Source organism: Thamnophis sirtalis, unplaced genomic scaffold, assembly GCF_051295495.1.
Source record: "Thamnophis sirtalis isolate CommonGarterSnake01/CBP01778 unplaced genomic scaffold, rThaSir2_p1.2 scaffold_5, whole genome shotgun sequence".
NCBI lineage: Eukaryota > Metazoa > Chordata > Lepidosauria > Squamata > Natricidae > Thamnophis > Thamnophis sirtalis.
Genome location: NW_028261385.1, coordinates 104,190,023 through 104,202,968, shown reverse-complemented (window position 1 = coordinate 104,202,968; position 12,946 = coordinate 104,190,023). Strand labels below are relative to the sequence as shown.

General features: G+C 40.6%; 1 protein-coding gene across 4 annotated transcripts in view; it reads right to left on the bottom strand.

Annotated features, from left to right (window-relative positions):
* Positions 1 to 3,470, bottom strand: part of LRRC14B (leucine rich repeat containing 14B) — a 33,495-nt gene extending 30,025 nt beyond the window's left edge. For all 4 annotated transcript variants that reach the window (XR_015696768.1, XM_087716381.1, XM_087716382.1 and 1 more), the window contains exon 1: positions 2,497 to 3,470. Coding sequence is in view for 3 of the 4 variants with exons in the window: in XM_087716381.1 (XP_087572507.1) it covers positions 2,497 to 3,470 (974 nt within the window). In the remaining variant the exon portion in view is untranslated. The remainder of the gene's footprint in view (positions 1 to 2,496) is intronic.
* Positions 3,471 to 12,946: the final 9,476 nt, after the last annotated feature.

Here is a 12,946-nt window from a genome sequence, read left to right as displayed (position 1 = left end):
ACCAAATGAAGATGTCTAACAGTCAATGAGCTGACACAAAGCTCTCCTCAGATAACATTTACTGAATGCAGATACTTCCCCTGCCCCAAATCTAGCAATCCCTATCAAGCCACAGATGTGACGTTCCCAAATATCCAAACCCTTCTTGTCCATAGAGACCTTATTAAGGAGAAGAAGTGGAGCCTCACATCTTTGTTCTCTTCTCCTCTCACCAAATATCATCATCTGCCACTGTCTTTAATGTGGAATGGGATTAGAGAAGAGACAAATTTTGATACCACTAGATTTAGCTCTCATTCAAAACTTGTTCAGGTGTTGGATGGCTTTCTCTTTCACCTTGCATTGTGCAGCATCTGCTCTGCCATTGCTGGTCAGTTGCTATCCAAACTAACTAACCTAGATCTCTGGGCTATGAGTCAAGAAACCTGGAAAAAAGGGAGTCTGACTGCATCAACCTAAAGTGGTTGATCCCAAGCTGCTCGGGGGGCACCTGAAAGCCCCATCAGTAGAGTGGTTGGTGAAATGCATTGCTCTAATCTCAGCAAAACTTATGTTAAGGGGAATAACAATTTTTTGCAGTACAACTAAATAAGTGACTTGAAGCTATCTCAGTGATGGCCTGGGATCCAATCAATGAATATAAGAACATGGTAGAAAAAAGGAGATTTCTGTAGCATATTTTTGCTAAGGCTTTCCTGTATTCTATTTCCATGTTCTCAATCTTTAAGAAACGCACGTAAAACAATCCTTTAAATATTGTGGTGCCTTTGTCCAAATCTGCAGTGAGAATTAGAGCACAAACCTTTTGAAAGAGTTTGGCAATGGTTTGTGCAACATTCCCCATATTGTAGATTGTGTTGTTATGCTTTTCTTTTCCAAGAAAATGTGGCAACAGAAGAATGAGAATGGGGATAGGGTTTCTGTTGTTCTCTCTCTGTGTGTGTATGTGGGTGTTTGTATCTGTGTCTGTGTGTGCATGCTCCTCCTTGGCCAATTAGAGGGACTGCTGGTATGATTGAGTAGCAGCTCAAAATTTAAGAAGACAAATATATTGGCTTAAAAAGTGCTTCCTTATGTGCACCTAAATTTATGAATTTTAGTTTAATTTTTATGTCACCTCCCACCTCAGAAAAAAGAATCCTTAACTTTTTATCAAAAAGTTTAGGATTTCTTGATCCTTTATTATTTTAGATTTCTATCTAAAGCTTGATTGTCCAATTGTTGGCTTGCCTAGGCCACATTGAGTCAAGCGTTGTTGTCTTGGGCTGCATATAAATTATATAATGTATATACATAACAAATTTCACGGGGCCTTGGGGCTCTGTCAGCTTGGTTGTTCATTTGCAGACATTTCATTTCCTGAACTAGGTAACTAGCACTGATGATGTAACCTAGTTTGGTTAATAAAACAACTGCAAGAAAATAATCAAGCTCAGAGAGCACCAAGGACCCTTCATTTCAATCCTGAGCTACAAATATTCTCCTTTATTAATGACAAACTTCATTATCTTGTGGAGCTGCATTAGCTGTCCAGTACCACATGCAACCTATGGGCCGTAGCTTGGACATGCCTGAGCTCAAGAAAGAAATTCCATGCCAGGATGGTGACTTAAATAATGAATTCAGTAGTTGCCCATAATTTCTTCTCTGCCTCAGGCCTAGCAAGAATACTGTAATTGACATAGCTTTGATTGTTGGCTCAGAAAGTGCCCCCAATATAGTTTTGGGATAAAAAAATTAGATCTTCTCCAGTATAAATCTGCTTTTGATAGCAAATTACAACTGAGATATTATTTTCATATGTGAAATATAAATACTTTGTATAGAAAGAGACTTTCCTTTGGTTTATCATTTAGAACTTGATCAGATGCCAAATAAAATTTTCCCCAAACTGCTACATTTTTAAAGTCATGATTACAGATCAGTGCTAATTATGCCAGACTTAATTCCTTTTCTGTAGTGATATATAAATATGTTATGTAAACCGAAAGAAAGGGTAAAACAATCAAAGAATTGGAAAAAGGCATTGTTGCTCATAGTGGTGTAACCTGTAGCCATTGGATACCAATTGCTCGGGACTATTAACTATTAACCGCAAAGTATAAAATGTCTCATACATTGCAGGTAGAAAACCTTCCAGCAGAATATTTTTTCCGGAAATCCCCATGGGAGCATTTCATTGGTCTCTTATTAAACATTGGCCCGAGCCACTGAAAATCTGAGTTCATTTCTCTTAGCTAGAGTGTCTAGGAGACAATTTGAGCCAGCTGGTTTCTGTCAGATTCAATTCCTTTCCAAGTCAGACTAGAATAAAATGGAACCATCCTGGTGAGTGAGTGACTTGTTATCAATTAAACAGCAACATGCAATTGCTGTTTCCATCACCATGCTTTCCACCCAGCAACAGTAGTTGCAGGGATACCTCATCCTTTCTTCATGCATTTCCAATTGCCTGGCACTTTGACTCACCAGTAAAAGCAATCTGAAACGCATTACCTGAGCAGTTTGCGGAGCCGTCCGGTGAGGATGGAAAATGCCAGGCTCAGCTCTGTTAGCTGAGTCATTTGGCTCATCTTTTCCCCAATTCCTGAAAGAGTGGCTTCATCCTCTGGTGTGAACCTTCTCACATCAAAGGTCCCAGCTGGCAGTGTGAGCGATGTCAGTTTAGGAAATTGGACGTTATTAAAAAGCACTTGCAAATGTTCCATATGGAGCCTAACATTGTGAACTACTTCAAACTTGCCCAGGGAAGAGGGCTCTGTAAGCTTTATGATGTAGAAGAGCTTCCTTAGAGCCAGGTTGTCCACCCGGAAGGCTTTGCAGCGGATTTTGAGTGGGCAGTGACACCTCATTAGCAGGGCCTGGACAACCACCTCATAGCTTCGTTCAGTAACAAAGATGTCGGCAAAGACATCCACCGAGACCTCAAACACATCTGGAAGGAAGGGCAAGTTTTGCATGTCCACCAGCAGATCATAGCAGGTCCTCGAGAGCAGCTCTGTCCGGGCCCACCGCCCCATTGTTTTCCTACAAGGGCAGAGCTGAACTTCCACATCCTTTATGCCTGTTAAGTCCACAGTTTTCAGTCGTTTCGCGTAGGGTGATGAGCAATTCAAAACATAGTCCTTCAAACCAGCTAGGCAGCTGGCCAGGCACAGAGAACAGGCTCGGTTACTGATGTCTTCTGGGTGATCAGCTGTCTTTCCCAGTAACTTTCCAATATTGAATTCGGCCAGTGGCCAGTTCTCCACCAGGTCATGAATTACCTCCACCTGCTCCTGTAAGTAGCTTGCCTTAAAAAGAAGAGGGAAGAGGTTATGGGCAAGATGGCTCAGGTTCTGTCTTACCAGCTGCCCCTTGGATACCAGAACTTCAGCACTCAGAAACCGTAGCGAGTGCATGGCTGCTCTGTGACTCTGACAGTTACTCGGGATCTGTTTTTCTGACCAAGAAACCCTCTCTGTTATCATCTTCTATTTTTAGCTGCAGCTGCTCTGGTGGAGATTGGGAGGATCTGGGAAGGCAACAGTCACACCACATGCTAAATTTAAGCGACTATTTTGGTATCAGACATACATCTGACAATGTTAACTCCTGAGTTAGTTTCGCAGCGGGTCATTTGCATAATCCTTTGTGAACGAGAGCAAAGTTAGACTTATGGTTGGTGTTTCCTTTTAAAATATTTTCAGTCACCTTGTTAAAAATAATTCTGTTCGACGTCTCAAAGACAGCTTCCAAAATGAACATTTGCACTATATAAAACAATAAGACATTTTGAAACCATTAATTCACCTAGTCATAAAATTAAACCACTAGAAAAGATGAGGTAAATATGTATTTACTGAGGTGTTTAATAGTTTTTATCTAAAGACTTAAATTCATCACATCATGCAACAAAGAACACAACAAGTGTTGGAACAAATCAATGTGGACCGAGTCTAGCGGTTCATTTCCAGCAAATGATCCTGTTGTGAAACTCCTCAGTTGCTGATAGACTTAATGATCAGAGATATACTCCCTCTAAGATGAATGATCATACACATGTCTTATTGCCAATTTTTTAAAAAATCATTCATAGGTTTTATGAATTAATGACTAGAAAGGCTCGGTATAAAAATAAAAGAAAAAAATACTATGAAATAAATATTTGGAAGGTACAAACCAGAGGTGACATTCAGCAGGTTCTGACCAGTTCTGGAGAACTGGTAGCGGAAATTTTGAGTAGTTCGGAGAACCAGTAAATACCACTTCTGACTGGCCCCACCCCCATCTATTCTCTGCCTCCTGAGTCCCAGCTGATTGGGAGGGAATGGTGATTTTACAGGATCCTTCCGAGGTGAGCCGAGGTGGCGCAGTGGTTAGAGTGCAGTACTGCAGGCCACTTCAGCTGACTGTTATCTGCAGTTTGGCGGTTCAAATCTCACCGGCTCAAGGTTGACTCAGCCTTCCATCCTTCCGAGGTGGGTGAAATGAGGACCCAGACTGTGGGGGCAATATGTTGACTCTGTAAAACCACTTAGAGAGGGCTGAAAGCCCTATGAAGTGGTATATAAGTCTAACTGCTATTGCTATTGCTATTTCCCTGGAGTGGGGAGGGAATGGGGATTTTACAATATCTTTCCCCTGCCATGTCCACCAAGTCATGCAACGCCCACCGAGGGCATGAACAGGATTATGGGGAGACTCAGTGCTGCCTCTTGTGTGCTGGACCCATGTCCCTCTTGGTTAGTCTCAGCTTCCCGGGAGGTGACACGAGGCTGGCTCCAGGCGATTACCAACACTTTGTTGAGAGAGGGGTTCTTTCCCACCGCCTTGAAGGAGGCGGTGGTGAGGCCCCTCCTTAAGAAGCCTTCCCTGGACCCAGCTTCTTTAGCCAACTATCGTCCAGTCTCCAACCTTCGCTTTGTAGTGAAGGTTGTCGAGACTGCGGTAATCACGTCAGCTTCCCCAGTACCTGGATGAAGCTGTCTACCTAGATCCATTTCAGTTGGGTTTCAGGCCCGGATACAGCATGGAGACGGCATTGGTCATGTTGGTAGATGATCTCTGGTGGGCCCGGGACAGGGGCTGCTCCTCTGTCCTGGTCCTATTAGACCTCTCAGCGACTTTCGATACCATCGACCATGGTATCCAACTGCAAAGACTCGGGGGTTGGGAGTGGGGGGCACCGTTTTATGGTGGTTCTCCTCCTACCTGTCGGATCGGTTGCAGTTTGTGTTGACTGGAGGGCAGGGATTGACCCCGAGGCATGTGACTTGTGGGGTGCCCCAGGGGTAGATTCTCTCACCCCTCCTGTTCAAGATATATATGAAACCACTGAGTGAGATCCGTGGTTTTGGGGTATGGTATCATCAATATGCTGATGATACCCAACTTTTCATCTCTACCCCAAACCACCCAAATGATGCCCTCAACGTGATGTCCCAATGCCTGGAGGCTGTGCGGATCTGGATGGGGAGGAACAGGCTCAAGCTCAATCCTTCCAAGACTGAGTGGCTGTGGTTTCCGTCATCCCGATTTGTGCATCTTGTTCCATCTTTGATGATAGGGGGAGAAATTTTAGCCTCCTCAGAGAGGGCCCGCAATCTAGGTGTCCTCCTGGATACATGGCTTAGTTTAGAAGAACACCTGACGGCCGTGACCAGGGGGGCCTTTTACCAGGTTCGCCTAGTACGTCAGTTGCGCCCCTTCCTGGATCAGGATGCTCTGTACACAGTCACTCATGCCCTTGTCCTTTCCCGCCTGGACTACTGTAACGCTCTCTACATGGGGCTGCCCTTGAAGAGCACCCGGAGGCTTCAACTGGTCCAGAATGCAGCTGCGCAGGTTATCATGGGGGCACCTAGGTGCTCCCATGTTGCACCCCTTTTAGGCAGCCTGCACTGGTTGCCGGTTGTCTTCCAGGTGCAATTCAAGGTACTAATTATGACCTTTAAAGCGCTCCATGGATTAGGCCCAGGATATCTGCGAGACCACCTACTGCCACTGGTAGCCTCCCATCGTCCAGTGCGATCCCACAGAGTTGGCATCCTCAGAGTGCTGTTGGCCAGACAGTGTCGGCTAGCGACCCCCAGGAGGAGAGCCTTCTCTGTGGGAGTGCCTTCCCTCTGGAATGAGCTGCCCCTGGAGCTTCATATAATCCCCGACCTCTGGTCCTTCCGATGCACCCTAAAAAGTTGGCTTTTCCAGCAAGCCAGCCTGGCCTGAACAAAACAAAATAAATTATTGATCATTGTTAATTTTAATCAAATTTTTTAAAAATGTTATTGTTAATCTTAATTGGGTTTGTTTTTTGGATATTCTATCTTTTTTTTAAAACTTTTGTAATATGTGTTTTTTTTAATGTTGTACGCCGCCTTGAGTCCTTGGGAGAAGGGCGGCATATAAATCCAATAAACCAAACCAAACCAAACCAAGCCACGTCCACAAAACTGACAGTAAAAAAAAATGAATCCCACCACTAGTACAAACCCTCTCTTTGTCTTTCCACTATAAAAAGATGCATGCAGTGTTTAATCAACATACGAATCAGCATGTAATTTAGTTTACATGTTCTTAGAGCTTCACTATCAAATTAAATATGTTCAGAGCACAACTTCTAAAACTCCCACCCAGCACATCCAATACATCTGTAGGATTTTCCAGGTGTAAGCACTGCCCTGTCAAAATTGTAAAGAAGAATTTTCTTTTAGACTTTTAAGATGGTAAAAAAAGCCAAAGTTAACAAAATCATGCAGCACAGCAGGTCTAACTGTCCCACCTACTACAATCTTATTTCCCTCAAATAATAGTAAGCCGCTCTGTAAGGAATGTGGCCAAGGCTCTCTTTTCTCTCTCTCTCTCTCTCTCTCTTTTTTTTTCATGTTTTCATTTTTGGGAGAGCTGGGTAAAGTTAGTTAAACCAACATTAGAAGTTAAACTTAAATTCTTTCCTATATTTCTCACTTTAAAATGGGAATAAATGGTGCAGCCAGTTTTCAGCAATTATCTGCAGAGGCAGCTACAATATTACAAAAAATGGAGATTTGGGCCTTTATTTGCCTTTGGGATGTTGGTTGCTTCACCTTCTGAGATGACTCTTTTGCCAGCTTTAGATCCCTTAAATTTAGAGGCTTATCCCTAAAAACCTAATTCAGAATTAAATGTACAAAGTGTCCTTTGTAGATAGATGCTTCTTTCTTCAACGATCCTTTCTGCCTGTGAGCCACAAATTGCACCAGCTGACCATAGTCAACCTTAAGCCTACAAAAATTGTTCAGCAAGACGTTAACCCCATCCCGAAAGATTAACAGGAACTTTGTAACAATTCAACAGGAAGGAATGTGGTATATGATCCTTGAGTAAAGTGCTTGGTATGAGGGTGCAGCAAAATGTGGGCATAGTTTTGGTGTTAGCCTGAAGAACCTCCATACCTTTGGGTAGGTGATTCAACAATTGCTCATCGCTAGACCCATCTGCAGACCAAAACAGGATTGGCCGAGATCAATGTTAGCAATCACAGGAAATGGTAGTAAAAAGGGATCATAAGCAATCAGGAAGTAAAAGTGTCAGAGGTTATGAAGCCAAATATTTGCAATCTGCAGGATCTTAACTCTTCTATAGTTTCATTTTATAAAAGGCATATCTCCCTGAAGTTGTGCTTAACTCTGCTTTCAAAATAAATTTTCTAACTGGCTTTAAAAGCCTAAGAAAATGTAAAATCTTTTTGTATTCTGTCTGACATATAACATTGAATGTCAGTCTTGTCTCAGTTAGCCTTAAGACATGTTGAATTACAAGTCCTCTGGTTCCAAACCAGCATCATCCGTGTCCTAGGGATGATGTCCACTTCAGTCTTGTGATATATTGGGGAAACAGTGGATATAATCTCCTACAATTGGGAGAGTCAATGGTTCAACACAAGGGACAATAACCTTTCACCAGATAAAGGCACCTGTGAAAAGAAACAAATCTTGCAAGTTTGCCACCAACATTTAATTCTAAGAAAATTATTTTGTTTTTCTTCGTTTAATGGTTCTGGGGGTTGGTATCTGTCGCAGGATCTGTTCAGCTCATAAGCCTGTCATTCTGAACCAAACATAGTTGTGTTGGACTTGATACAAATGGAACCATACTTCCAAGGCTGATTAGTGAAGTTCAGGAAAAAAGTAAAATTAAAACAAAACTCTAGATATCTTTTTTAATGAAGATGAGTAATGTTTCCTCCCAGCTTTTTGACTCAGCAGAACTAGGCTAACAAAACGTTCATTGTTATGCATTTCAAAGTACCATTGCAACATTTATTTTTTCTGACAGTAGTGAAATTCCTTTGAAAAAAATTGAAACCATAATTGGAGCTTTCTATATATTTGCAATAGTTATTCTGAGGTTTTTTTTGCAAATAACATTCATCTGTAATGAGTACACAATATTGCTGCCTATGCATAATATTGAAAAACACTGTAAAAATACTGATAGATAAATCAAGAAAATCAAGGGCATTTGATTATTTAATAATGTTTTCTCTAACATGATGTTTAGATGTCTGAAACCAATTCCCATGATCTTCAGTCAGTGTTATGAATCGGAATGGTAGCTGGTGAATATTGATCTGAAACACAAATGGAAAGCACTAGGTTGAACAGCTTGTCAGCATTCCAAATATCATGCAGAATTAAATCAGAGACCAAGGCAAAGCTATCCTTAAAGTTCCAATTTAATAAGACAGACATGTTGGCATTATGCTATGGAATCCCAATACTGGAAATGACATCAGAAATCCACCCAGTTAAAAGTTCATGATCTTGTCCCCACACCCACAATCCATCACTTGGTCCAATCTTCTTCTTCCATGCTGGCATCCACACCCAGCTGCTTCCGGTGAGGTGTACTGGTGCGGAGACAAAGGATGACCTTGGCTTCTAGTAAAGAATGAAAACAATACATTCCACAATCTCACTCCTGTCTATTCCCCCCTCCCATCGACTATACTAATGAAACAGCATAATGAACTAAGAGAAAGTGTGGCAGGCCAAAATTCTAAAAGGAATATAATTGCAGGCCTGACACAGCTCACATTTTCTAAATATTTCATTAAAACAAAACCAAAAAGAAATGTGTTTACATTACAGTAAATTAAGATTTTTTTAATGCTTAGATGGGGGTTATGTGTATCTCTGCATTTCAAAAACTGGACCTGCTGGAAACAGAGAAATATGAAAAATTGATTGACTGACTGATTCATTCATCCATTCGTGTACTTTTAGCATAGGGACTGCAAATGCCAAAATAAATCAATTGCAGATCAGATCCTTGGTTTCTCCCAAGTGGGACTAAGCCAGTATTTGTCATTCAAAAATCTTTGCCAGAGTTTATATTATAAAATCACAAGTTTTCACAAACTGAACTAGGGCTTGCGGTCTGAGAACAGAAGTCTGAACCATTAGAATAAATGTTTGTAATGTGAAATCACATGTCTTGGAAACATAAACTAGCATTTGAATAAGCTTTTTCTTGTTCATTCTCATCTGGTAAACACAAACTCGCACGTACACGCACACGCACAGACGCACACAAACACCAAACAGCAGCCTTAAACCACCCCAAACCCTGAATGGCATCTTCTAGCAGTTCATGGGCAGCAGCACTTTTTCCTTGCTGATCAATTTCCTGCAGTTTTGTGCATCAATCAGGAGGCAGCAAAGATACTGTTCTATCCTAAAACTGCTCAGGAAGCAGTGTGTACCTCTTCCCTGAAGGTCATACATCATTACCACCAATCACTGCATACCATCTCTGCTGCCCCATTTCAGAACATCAGGGATTAGAATTCAGGCATTAACATTGGGAATACTTCTTCCCTGCAACTTCTGTTTCTGAGAAAATATGGGCATATGGTAATCCGAGTTTTTATCACGTTGTATATTAAGATCATATCTGTCAGGCTCTTCGGCAACTGCTTAAAACCCAACGTAAATCTTTCCAAGGGCGATCCTCACAGTGTTCTCATTAACAAGATTTATTGAGAAGAAAGGGGTGGGGTTGCAAGAACTCCAGGAACTGTACTATTTCATCATATACATGAGAGAGCCATCCTGTGATCCATGGAGTGGATCTTCTCATCGATACTGAAGAAGCTTGCAGCTGACTTTCTTACATAATTGGCTCCTGAATCTTTATTAAAAGCACAAGTAGGTGGGCCTCAATTAACAATGGTAATTTGGACCAGAAACTGTTGCTCTGGGATGAGGTCGTGAAGCAATTTACTTTACGACAAGTTCTGAAATTTCCAAATGCAGTTGTTTGGTGAATTTCATGGGGCCGTTAGGTGCCATGTCACATAATTGCCATTGGTCAGCCCCTGCTGACTCCCGCATTGACTCTGCTTGTTGAAAGCCCACATCTTAGGTTGCAAATAGCAATCAAAGACACTGCAGCCATTGTAATTGTGAGTGGTTGCCAAATCCCTGAATCACAACATTGTGACAGCCAGTTTTGAGGAGCAGTCATAAATCTCCTTGTTCAAGTCCGTTGTGTCTTCAGTTGCTGAACAATTGATCATTAACTGAGGACTGCCTGAATTTTAACTTGTTTGATAGGCCTTGGAAGACCAGGATAATAAGAATTAGATAGACCAGATTGAGGCCATGAGTAAAAACACTGGAATCCAAGTCTAAAGCTCTGGTTCTCTCTCTGTGTCTTCATAAACACACACACATACATACATCATTACAATTAAAAAGATAAAAACGTATGCAAATGCAAAAAATAAGAGAGTAAAAAGAAAAAATGGTGCAGAAAATAAAAAGAAAGGAAAGAAAAAGAAAAATATCATAAAGAAAAAGAAAAATATATAAAAAGGATCTTTTTGTATCATCACAAGTATAAATTATCTTAATAATTTATCACTTTCTTTTAAAATACAACAAATGACCTTTTCTTCCCAGATCACATGTGTTATCTATAAACAAAGTCTTCATTGTTTCAATCCTGATCAGCAAAAATGCATTAAGGGTTATTAGAGGTAGCAACATATCTATTTAACCTTGATCAAATAAAACAACTTTATATTGCTTTCTTTTACTTTTAACAATCTTGGTCTTTTTTTGCTCTAGTGGTTAAAGCACCAGGCTAGAAAGCAAGAAACCTGTGAGCTCAGGTCCCATCTTAGCCATGAAAACCAAGTGGGTGACATTGGGCAAGTTACTCCCTCTCAGCCCAACTATTTCTCAGGAACCTTATTGTTGGAAAAATTAGGAGGGGGAAGATGTGTTGGATATGTTCACCATCTTGTAAAAATGATAAAGGCAGGACACAATTAAATAAATAAAATCTTTAGTCCCTTCAAATAATGTTCTGAAGTTTATTATTTTTCTCTTCTCGCAAAATCCTTCAAAGCTTTAACTTTCTAAATCTCATATAGAAAAATTATCTAGGTCATTCTTTTGTTTTGTTATCTGCATATCCTTTTAATTATTAAAACATCATCCAGTTTCATTGGCATGTCCAGTATAATATATATATTTTTCATATCATTCTTAAAGCTTGTCATTTTTAAATCCACATTCACATCAATCTCAGTCTTGTCCAGTAAAAACTGTTGCTCTTCCATAACATATTTTAAATACCAGTCTATCTATAGAAGCAGATGCTTCTGTGCCTATTGTTCAAAAATATCTTAAATACATCCAATGTTAAAAATATTTTGCTCCATGCTGTATCAATAAGCCAAATTTAAGTATTCTTCTCCATTAACTGTGATATTAATGTAATTTTAATATTTATTTTGTTCTGTTATCCTCTACTATCTAAATTCAAAGCCTCACCCTTTAAGAGAATTCAAACCAAAAACACTTTCCCATGGGAAAGATTCTTATAATTAATTCCAAAATCTTATTCCAAATCCATCTGGACTCTAAGTTCATTTGTAACTTTCCAAAATCAAAGATCTAATTGCTCTTTTGCTAAAAATGCTAAAGCATTTTAAAAAGTCATTAAACGTGTATTTAAAACGTATTTCATTAAGGATTGAAGGAAACCTCATGGAAGGTGTCCATCCAAAGATTTCTAATAGCCAAAAAGCAGTTAACGAGCAATTTCTGCAAGTGATTAGAAAAGGAAGTATGTGATCCCAGTGACCTGGTTTTCTGAAAGTTAACTTCCTGACTATAAAAATAACCCTTAGTTCATTGCCTGTTGACCTGGATGGCAACATTGACCCCATCCCTTGGCCAAAGAATGAGGATCACTTATTTTCCTTCACTACAAGGTCAACAACAGAAAGAAATCAGCTACTCCTAAACTGAAGCAGAATTCTCATTAGTAGTTCATCTAGTTCTTCTCACCTTCAAGAATCTTCTTTTTCCACCCGTTTCCCCTCTCTTATAATTTAATAAGCCAGAAGACCAGCCCTCTCTCACTTATTTATTCAATATATATGAATTACGCTGGGAGATATTAGTTGACCAAAGATTGGAAAATATCTACTTACCACATAAATAAATAATGAAAAACTCTGTGTACTTAAGTGAAGTCCCTGAACTTCAAGCAAAACATGAAATAGCAATCTCTCTGTTGACCAATACAAGGCTGAAGGTTATTCTTCCAGTAATTGTACCGTGTTTCCCCAAAAATATGAAAATATGATATTATTTTCTCTTTATCTACAGAATATGGCTTGGGCTTTATTATGGGGGGAGGGTTTATTGTTTTGGGGTTGCCAGACGTCTGCTCTCTTGCGAACGGGCTCCCAAAGAGCCGGGCACAGCCCCATGGGCGTATGGCTCTGTTGCGTTGTCACAGCAGCGCAACACAACAGCCATGAAGTGACCATGCTCATGAACAGCCACCCGGCAAACCCCCTTTGCAGCCGGGCACAGTGCCATTCACTAACCTAGGGGTATCGCCAAGCCGCTGGGTGCCTGTTGGCCACTGTCTGGCTCCCACGGCTTGGCAACTTCCAAATGCC